The 9,911-nt window shown below is 35.3% G+C and overlaps 1 protein-coding gene and 1 non-coding gene across 3 annotated transcripts; both read right to left on the bottom strand.

The window, feature by feature from the left end:
- Positions 1-237: 237 nt before the first annotated feature.
- LOC120185879 lies at positions 238-388 on the bottom strand. The gene has a single exon (XR_005522166.1). It is a non-coding gene; the product is annotated as a U4 spliceosomal RNA (small nuclear RNA).
- A 3,322-nt stretch (positions 389-3,710) lies between these two features.
- LOC120185867 (putative disease resistance protein RGA3) lies at positions 3,711-8,327 on the bottom strand. 2 transcript variants are annotated; one of them, XM_039189970.1, is made up of 4 exons: positions 7,923-8,327; positions 4,721-7,506; positions 4,480-4,534; positions 3,711-3,955 (listed from the first exon to the last, which is right to left on the bottom strand). In XM_039189970.1, the coding sequence occupies exons 1-3, from the start codon at positions 8,094-8,096 to the stop codon at positions 4,486-4,488; spliced, it is 3,009 nt and encodes a 1,002-aa protein (XP_039045901.1). In that variant the 5' UTR covers positions 8,097-8,327; the 3' UTR covers positions 3,711-3,955; positions 4,480-4,485. The 2 variants fall into 2 exon arrangements, with proteins under 2 accessions (XP_039045901.1, XP_039045902.1); XM_039189971.1 differs by having other exon boundaries at positions 3,711-4,036.
- Positions 8,328-9,911: the final 1,584 nt, after the last annotated feature.

Raw genomic sequence — 9,911 nt, forward strand, 5'->3', positions numbered from 1 at the left:
AGAAACCGGCGAAATTTCCACAGGGTGTACGCTCTAGAGGCAAAGTTGGTGAGCCACTTGTGAGGCTGAAGGTTTATTGTTTTGTTTTAAATATTTAGTTCGTTGGCAGATTGAATCTTTTGAATGTAGTATTTTTCACTTGTCCAAAAAATTGATTATCTGCCCTTGTAAAAGGACAAGTTCTAGAGGATAAAATTTGGGATCACTTGAAAAACTTTTGTAAACTAGTAATTGTAGGGCTTTACCCCGAAGGGAGCCCTTCCAGAAATTCTCCAAGGCCAGGGCAGAACCAAGTCCTAGGAGGGGGTTTGGAAATAGTTTTCAACCAGCAATAGACGCGCCTCGGTTAGTACCTCACTAGCTGCGTCATTGCCCCAAGCGCAAAGATGCCTTCAATCAATATTGTTAGCTCCATTTTATAATACATGCAAGACTACTCAACTTACTCTTTCATTCTATTTGGGATATTGGGGTAAACTTCGTGGATCATTTCACTTGTATAATATATTTATATTTATATTATGATTTAACTTTCTCTCAAACTAATACATGGATCATTGGACACCACCACGGCACCACCACAAGGGTGGTGGAAATTAAATACGAAACAGTAATTCAAAGGATGGTTGAGCCCATGAGCTTCTCGGAAGGATAAAACATCTAAAAAGATATTTCGGTTTTAATCATTAGACATAATGCATCAAAATAATGTTCAACAATACTGTCAATTTTACTCGTATTTTTTTGGGGGGGGGGAATATTTGAATTAAAATATTTTATTTTGAGTCAAAAAAACTCATGTTGGATGAAAATTATTAGTCAACTAATGATCAATTTATAATGCTAACCAAATAAGAACACGTATACCTAGATATTGACGTGACATGTACGCGTTTTGAATTAAAGTAACGATGATGATGTGTCACAACCTCAATGGTTTAATTTTAAAGCAAGCAAAAATTTGCATTTGTAGGGAGTCGAACCTCTGAAACGTCACACAATTAATTCAAACACCCAACCATCAAATTAGGCTTGTAAACGAACCGAACACACACGAAATGAGGTATATTCATGTAAATAAACGAACACGAACATAAACGAACAAAACTTTTTTTGTTCATGTTCGTTCATTAAGGAATATAGCTTGTTCATATTCATTCATTTAAATAAATAAACGAACACGAACGAATGAACATAAACGAACACAATAAACGAACATAAACGAACAACACAAACAAACAAAAAACTTATTCGAACACAACAAACGAATGTTAAAAAAAGTAAACAACTTAAAATTCATTAATATAACTTACAACTTTAAAGTTAATTTATTCGAATACGACAAAAACATACATAAATCATAAATAAGCTATATGAATATAATAAAGTCTTAAAGTTAATTTGTTCAACAAAACAATCTTTTTAAAATCCAAACAACTTCAATAATATTCGTAACATATTCAATTTGTCCTCTGTTCGAACAAAAATGAACGAACATAAACGAACATAAATAAACGAACATATAATCAAACGTTCACGAACTTAAATGAACGAACGAGCCCTTTGTTCATGTTCGTTCATTTAATTAAACGAACTTAAAATTTTGTTCATTTAATAAATAAACGAACTTCCCGCCGCACGAAACGTCCAGTTCATTTACATGCCAACAACCAACTAACTTTTGCTTTTTGAGTTATTTATGCAAGGAAACGAATTTAACATTTTTTTGTTCCCAACACATTTTATGAAAGACTCTTTTCATTCTCTCTTCCCCTGCAAGTTCTTTTTCCTTCGCATGGAGCAAGAAAGAAAAAGACAAAAAACTACAACTTCTCTATTTTTTTTTATCTTTCTGAAATGAAACTCTTACACACAAATAACAGGTGAAAAGAGCCAGACCTGACGGTGGCTTGTGAGGCAGACGAGGGATTCGAATCCCTTCTTCTTGGCCTTCGCCACCATATGTGGCGTCGTTCTGGTTGTCATCGGCTACGACGTCATGCAACTCACGAACTCCCGCAACCCTCAGTTGGAGGCCCAGCTCCGCCAGAACCCCCGCCCCAAGTCCCACGTGACCACCCCTTCCCCTCATTTTCTCTTCAGCTCCATCCATGTTTAATTCATCTATTAATGATGAATTAAAATGTTTTTACATAATCAAGCCATGCTTGCCCGCCTGATTCATTGACAAATCGTGATTAATTTCATGGATTTTGATAAGATGATGGGGAAAGTGAACCAAGAGCGATTAGCGGAGTACCTCGGGGAGCTCCAGCGGAAAGAGGATACGAGCGATCGATATGTAGCTGGTCTGAGGGGGGAGACATTGACTAGGACTCCTAATCAGAGAATTCATCATGTTCCTAAACAAAACCATAACGCCGACAATCAACAGATGAAGAAGAATATCGAAAAGGCTTAGCATGTACTACGATTGGTAGGTTAATAACATCCCTGGGAATCGTGAAAGATTGCTTCGAGATGAGTTGGGCTGAATCAAACTTGTACTCCACCCAATTTTCCATCGATGTATCACTGGAACTTTACTCGACAAGAACTGCAAATCAGTTCTTCTCAAGTTGTTCTTCAAAGCGAAATCCAAGTACGTAACAACTTACTCCTACAACAATGTTCGAAGGATTATGGACAAAGATTCACGAGGAAAAAGCAAGATGGTGCTCGTGGCTTATGGACAAAGAAAATGGTGAGCTTATTTCAAGTTGCACGAATGAACTTATTCCCATAACACCTTTCCTCTTACATCACTCATTTTACAGTGTTAAACCACTCCATTTTCTTTAATTTTTTTCACATCCACCATTGTCGCATCTATCACTTTCTCGCATTTCCTTTTCCTTCACCGCCGAAACCCTTCCCCGATTTCCTGCAACTTTTCTTTCCCAGGTATGGCTAGCAATAATGATGTCCATTGATATTAGAAGTTTAGAATTAAATTACTGATATTTATTATGTCTAGAATTTGATTTGTTTTTTGTTTTTTAACTCAGTTTTGCTTAATTATTTTAGTTGTGCAATAACCTAGTTATTTATAGTTAATTTATTTTATAAAATGGATATTCTAATCTTCTTTTACCTCTCTGTTTGCTATTTCTTTCTGGAAAATAGGTTAGCTCCCCATCTGTTTGTATTGAAAATTACAACGAAGAAAAGGTGTTTTTTGATGTGTGGGAGACAATACATAATATAAATATTAAATCTTACGAGAGATGACCAAATTGTCAATCTGGCCTGGTGGTAATGTGTATAGACTCTAATCTTAGGAAGCCGAGTTCAATACCCCACTAAATGCAACTTTTACAATTTCATATTTAACCCAATGAGATGATGACACGTATAATCATTTTACAATTTCATATTTAACCTAATGAGATGATGATACGTATCATAATCGCAATGGTTGACAATCCTTTTAAATATAATTACTTTAAAAATAAATTAATTTTTACTAACATCAGAGTATGATGTTATGTAAACTTATAATATCATCTACATACATTAACCGTTAGTTGAATAACGATTTTCATCCAGAGGATCTTTTGACCAAATTGAAACGTTGAGTGGTCAAGTATATAAAAAAAACAATACGAGTAAATTTGATAATATTGTCAAACGTTAAGGGTTATTTTGTTACAATATGCCCAATCATTAATAAAAATCTAAAACAATACGAGTAAATTTTGAATAATTAAGAATAAAAGAGTCGTACAATCCATTAAACATATAAGTGCTTTTGACATGAACGTTGAATATGCACAAGGGTAAAAGCTATGTTCCACACGAGTACGAATATTACACAACAGGATTTACCCATAGAAGGATGACTCGCAAAGTAACGATCAATTTCGACACAGGATCAATGTATGATGAACAATAATGCATTCCTTCCATAACCACGATTTGTTGCCGGTTGACCTTTATTGGCACCACACGAAATCTACAGAAACAGCATGCTTTAATAACCTTCCTTATTTCCAATGGCGTCATCCCATATTACTGGCCTTAAATTCCAGTCCGTCTTCGCAGCATCAATGGTTAGTTAGAAAACACCACTTCAGAACAAATATGCCTAAACTTTAAACTGCTAATTACTTGGTTCCAATTGTCATTAACATTTAAGGAATAACTTAGCACCAAACTCTAATTTCCATGCAATACCCAGATGTTTCAAGGGAGAAATTCCCTTTCACATGCTCTGAAATCGAAAGTATTAATCTAGATGTTGCATGAACTTCAAAGGACGATGAACATTGTATTCATTTAAATAATTTTACAGAGGTGCCTTGACACAAAATTAACATTCTAACCATTTCCTACGAGTATAATTTGGTTTTCTTGCTAGAAATTAGCATCAACTTGATTGCCAAGGGAAAGAAAGGTTTAAACAAAGATTTATATATTTCAACGACTTTATGATCGTTTGACAAAAAAGACTTAATGATAACTATAGTTCATACGTACCTCCCATCAATTTTGTTGGAAGCCTTTGAGTAAAAATTCCATAGTTGATGAAGAGCTGAAAAGCATGCAAATAGCAGGAGATAATTAGTTGATAGTAATGACAATAGTTCAAGGTAACAACATCAGAAAAGGTAGATCCTTATCGCAAAATTTTTGGACAGCTCAACAACTAATTTTGGCAAATTATACACTTGAATGTGTTGTAGTTTACACAGATAATAATAATAAAATATAAGAACACCTGTGTATTGGTTGAAATTGCAATACCCCAAACTCTTCAACAGAATAGCTGTTTACTTGAGTGCATAGACCGTCAATTATGATGCTTTGAATGTGAGAAATTTTTAGCCAGTCCTCTCCAGTCTCCTTTCTGCAACGTCCTGAAAGAATAGGACTCTGACTTATATCCAATTGCCTTAGACTAGTATTCTGAAGAATGTAGCACGGTAATTCCCTCAACTTCGGGCAAGAACCAATAGTTAGGGAACGAAGCTGAGGCATTACACTAATATGCTCTTCTTCTCTGATTGTCAATGGCATCCAAGATTCCCACTCTTTCAAATCAAAGAATTCAAGATGTTTTAAATTAGGGAAGGCAATAACAGACGATGAAGGTGATTCAGAAGATGATGGCAGTGCTGATGTCTCTTCTCTTTCTACACCCAAAAATTCCACTCCTACTTCTTTCACTCTTCTCATTTCCCCTATGTAGAGTGATTCAAGGGACGGCAATTTCCCCAAGGGAGGCAAAGAGTTCAAATGCAAGCAAGAACCTAATGAAACATGGCTCAACTTGGTCAAACTCATCATCCAGCAGGGGAATATGGTGCGGCCACGGTAGCACCATATCTCCAATTTTTCCAAGCAAGTAGGTGGTTCCAAAGCTTCAAGAAGGTCACCATCGTTTGTTCTCAGCAACCTTTCCGACATTAATCCCTTAAGAGTAGCAAAATCCAGAATCAAAGTGCGTAGGCCTTCCTTTTTTCGAATTTCTGCTTTCTTAGCTTCAGCCAAATCACACGCAGCTCCCAACCCACTAATCTTAAGATGCCCTCGAAGATGCTTTAACATTTGAAGATCTCCAAGAGTAGATGCATTACTGTTATCAGTCACCACAAACACACTTAGTGTCTGAAGGTTAGTTAATCTTCCTATTCCTTTTGGCATTGCTATCAAGCTCAAGTCTGTTCGCTCATTCTCAAGATGCCTCAAGTTGATTATTTTTCCAATCCCACTCGGTAATTCTTTAAGACTATCACACCATTTTAGGTTTAAGGTTAGTAAGTTGCATAACTCGCACAGCGATTCAGGTAATTCTTTCAATTTTCTATTGTTTTTCAAGTTAAGATATCTCAAGTGTACCAATTTTCCTATTTCATCAGGAAGTTCTTCAATTGAATTTCCAAACAAACTGTTACTCAAATTTAATGTCCTTAGACGAGTCAATCGATCAAACAACTTGGGCAAATATGGGCTTAGAGAGGAAGTATCATGATAGCTCGAGTCAATTAGAAGGCTACGCAAATTTTTGAAATGGTAAATGTTAGGTTCTGTGGGTGTAGCTTCTCTACGATTCAATGTCGCATGGCGAACCCTTTCACAAGACGAGTCTACTTTTAACTTTTCAAACCCATCACTTACTATCATCAAACATTCCGTTTCCATTAAAACTTGAAGAAAATCATGAACCAAATCATGCATTTTGTATTTTACAATACCACTATCAAGTTCATCCCATTTAAAAGCCTCAAAAAAGGAACGCATCTTTAGCTCATCAAAATATTCCTCACCGACAATCTCCATCTCCTCACCCCGCACTCCCTTCAGGTAATCTTGTGCCATCCACAACTTGATCAATTCATCTTTGCTTAATATCGTATCTTTTGAAAAGACAGCACAATATGAAATGCACTGCTTTAGAGCCAAAGGTAACTCATAATAACTCAAAGCCAAGGGAGGGAAAAGATCTCGTTCAGCCTCTTCAATGTCCCATACTTCACTATCCAAGATACTCTGCCATTGTTCTCTAGTTCTCTTGAACAACAGCAAACCACCAAGAATGCTTGCAGCAAGTGGCAAGCCCTGGCACTTTTTGGCAATTTTCCAACCGATATCTTCTAAATTTTCACTCTCATCTCTTGTCCTCCCACAGAATGCTCTATGGCTGAGTAATGACCAACATTCCTCTTGTGACAAAGTATTTAAAAGAAATACGTTTGATGACATTGTTCCCATGATAATAGCAACTTTTTCCTTACGAGTAGTTACCAAAATTCTACTCCCAAGAGAGCAATACTTGAGGGAATTTTTCAATTGCTCCCATTTTGTTGCATCTTCAGTCCACACATCATCCAACACAATGAGTATTTTCTTCCCTAAAACATGGCTACGAACTTCCTGCAAGATGTTATCCTTTCCAACTAATTTTGGACTTTCACCTTTAAATGCTTCAAGTATCTCTTTGGCAATCCTTATCTCATCAAAAGGGTCTGAGACACAAATCCATATTCTCTTGTCAAAATGACTTTCAACATCATTGTGATTGTAAACCAGTTGAGCAAGTGTTGTTTTCCCGATCCCTCCCATCCCTATTATAGAGATGACATCGAGACTTGACCCTCCACTACTACTCTCCCCTACCAACATATTCACTAGAATTGTAATTTCTTCAAACCTTCCATAAACTTCATCTTCATCTATGAAAGAGGCAGTTACTAGCCTTTGGGATTCTTCAACGTCCTTCTCTAACCCAAACTTATATCTATCTTTTTCATTAGCTATACAATCAAGTTGTTGGTTTATGGTTTTTATCTTCGATGCAATATTATAGTGTAGCATAGTTTGAAAGGTAAGAGAAGAGATAGAACGGCGTATCTTCTTGAACAAGGGGAAATTTCCGACTTCTTTTTCTTCTTTCTCAAGCTGTGGCTTCAGTTTCGCAGATTTCCACTCATCCAACACGTCTTCAACATCATACGCTGCATCTTTGAGTTTCTTCAACCAATTTCTCACATTACCATCCTTTACCTGTTGAAAACGAAGATAAGATTAACAACATAAACTTCATTTAATATCTTGAATTCCGATAGTTTAAGTAATTTCATGAGCAATTTATTTGTAATCCAAATATTGTCAGTAATGAATCGAAGCCGACTATCTCCGGATTTAAAACATTCAATTCAACAGAATGTCAAATTCAATACCGCTTAAGGCGCTTTTTTTTGCGGGAGATGCTCAAATTAGATACAAAAGTCAAAACATTTTTTTTTAAATTTTAGATATAAATATTGTGTAAAAATTCATTTTGAGAGGAAAAGTATTTGATAGGGCCCCCATGGCTGACAAAATACAAGTTGCCGGCTTTGAAAATCATATATATAAACAAAACAAAATCCAATTTTCAAACTCGTCCATAAAAAAAAAAAACTAGAGGCAAAATTTACCTGTTTCGATTCTGCATCTTGAAGAACTGATATAATATCTTGAAAATGAACAGACAGCTTCCCGATTTCTTCCTCAAGAGCCAAGGCCAACTCAACGTTCTGTTTTATCTCATCGGGTATAGTTAGTAAGGAACCCAACTTCTCCAAAACGGCTGAAACAATTGATTTCGCCATCGTTTCTTTCTTCTGACTGAATTTCTTTTCGATAAAATAAACTGAATAATGATGATGATGCTAAAAACTGTGTGCGCGAGTTGTTCGCAAAGGAATGAAATGGAGTTTTGGCTTTCGCTTTTTTTGTTTCCTTGGGAAGATAAACACAGATTAGGGATTTCGAAAACTTTTTCCTTACTGATTACTGCTTTCTATGCACGCAAAGAATCATATGTCGTCAGTCTTCAACGAAAAGCAAATCTACTGGCATTTAAAAACCTATGGCTGTCTAAGGCGGTGCGTTCGGCGCCTTCCTCTGTAAGCAGCAAGACAACCGCCCACATGACTTGTTCTAGAAGTTTCTAACAAGGAACCACGTGGATTGTTTTGAAAAAGTAAATTAATGGGTAAACTATGTATTTATTCCTCCATCTATTTCAATAGTTTCGTTTTAGTCACTAATTGTTATTATTTTTTTTTTCAGGAAAGGGAATCTAAAGTCTTCTTAATTCGATTCTTTCGAGTTTTCTTTTGCTCAATTGGTGATAGTGTACACAGCAAGATCCTACCAGAACAGCCAAGTATTAGCCAGCAGCTAGTTCTCTCCTATGTGTCGATGTAAAAATCACATATAACGTTACGTTTTGATTGTATATTGGTCATCTATCGTTAAAAATTAAGGGTAATATTGATATGTCCTTATAAAATAATATCATATCATCGTTAAAAAAAATAAAATTTGACATTTTAATAGTTTTTGTTTATTTTTTAACGAACATGGGTAACTAAATACTTAATTTACCTTAAAAACAAATATTCGGTAAATAGGTGGTAAATTACAATATTAGTCATCAAATTATTAGTATGTTTCTAATATGATTACTGAAGTATAAAAATTCTAGCGACATCATTAATATTACTATCCTTGTTTTTCATGGCATGTCCATATCAAAAACCATGGATAAAGGGCAAAGCATATTAATATGAACCTGCTAACCAAACCCATCACCAGGCTTCAATTTTATGGTGTCCCGAAGGAATAAATCTCTGGGATCGAATCAGGGAGAATTTTCAATATCAGACGATGACTATGATGTTGATATACGATTGAAATAATGGACTTGATGACGAAAGAAATGCATTGGTTTGGCACTTCTAGCGCGGCTGAAGAATCAGCTCTCGCTTGTGACCGAGCTGCAATTTCCTTGAAAGGAACTCAAGCATACATACTCTTAGGATTAGGATCAATTTAGTTAAATATATAAACATTAAAGATTAAATATCTTACTATACTTATTAACAAAAAGATAGATTGAAACTTGTGATGGCTTTTTCGATAGCTTCGGTTATAAAGGTATTTCTTTTTGATTTCATTCGTCAGTTCGTTCCTTCTTTTGACTGCTTAACGTATAAGTCATAAAGGTTGTTTGATTTGATGTATGAATATTCTTTTATGTATAAGATTGAATGTGATGCATGAATAAGATTTTGGGTAAAATACACATATGATCACTAAACTATATTTTAATGATATTTTTAGCTATTGAAGATTATAAAACAATTAAGGATAATTTTGTAATAGTTTGATACAATTTAATAATCATTTTACAACTTTAAAATATATCGATAAATTTAAAATAATACGTTAAATAGACCGATATCAATACGTACAAGAATAGTGTCCTGGATTGAGGTCTCACGAATCTATAATTTGATTATTTTATCGCATCCCTTTGGAAAAGAAACAAAATCTCTTGCATTCGTTAACGGGGGTGAATGGTCCTTAGCTGTTGAGGGATGGTATCTAAGGGTCCCAAAAGCCCATTCTGATACCTT

Source organism: Hibiscus syriacus, unplaced genomic scaffold (genome assembly GCF_006381635.1).
Source record: "Hibiscus syriacus cultivar Baekdansim isolate YM2019G1 unplaced genomic scaffold, ASM638163v2 tig00113124_pilon, whole genome shotgun sequence".
In the NCBI taxonomy this organism is placed as follows: Eukaryota; Viridiplantae; Streptophyta; class Magnoliopsida; order Malvales; family Malvaceae; genus Hibiscus; species Hibiscus syriacus.

Bases quoted from the DNA above. Each gene is read 5' to 3' on its own strand.
- LOC120185867 (XM_039189970.1), bottom strand. From the start codon at position 8,096: ATGGCGAAATCAATTGTTTCAGCCGTTTTGGAGAAGTTGGGTTCCTTA. The intron at 7,507-7,922 runs GTAAATTTTGCC...CGTTTTCAACAG, and splicing joins AAGATGCAGAATCGAAACAG to GTAAAGGATGGTAATGTGAG. The intron at 4,535-4,720 runs GTGTTCTTATAT...CATGCTTTTCAG, and splicing joins CAATTTCAACCAATACACAG to CTCTTCATCAACTATGGAAT.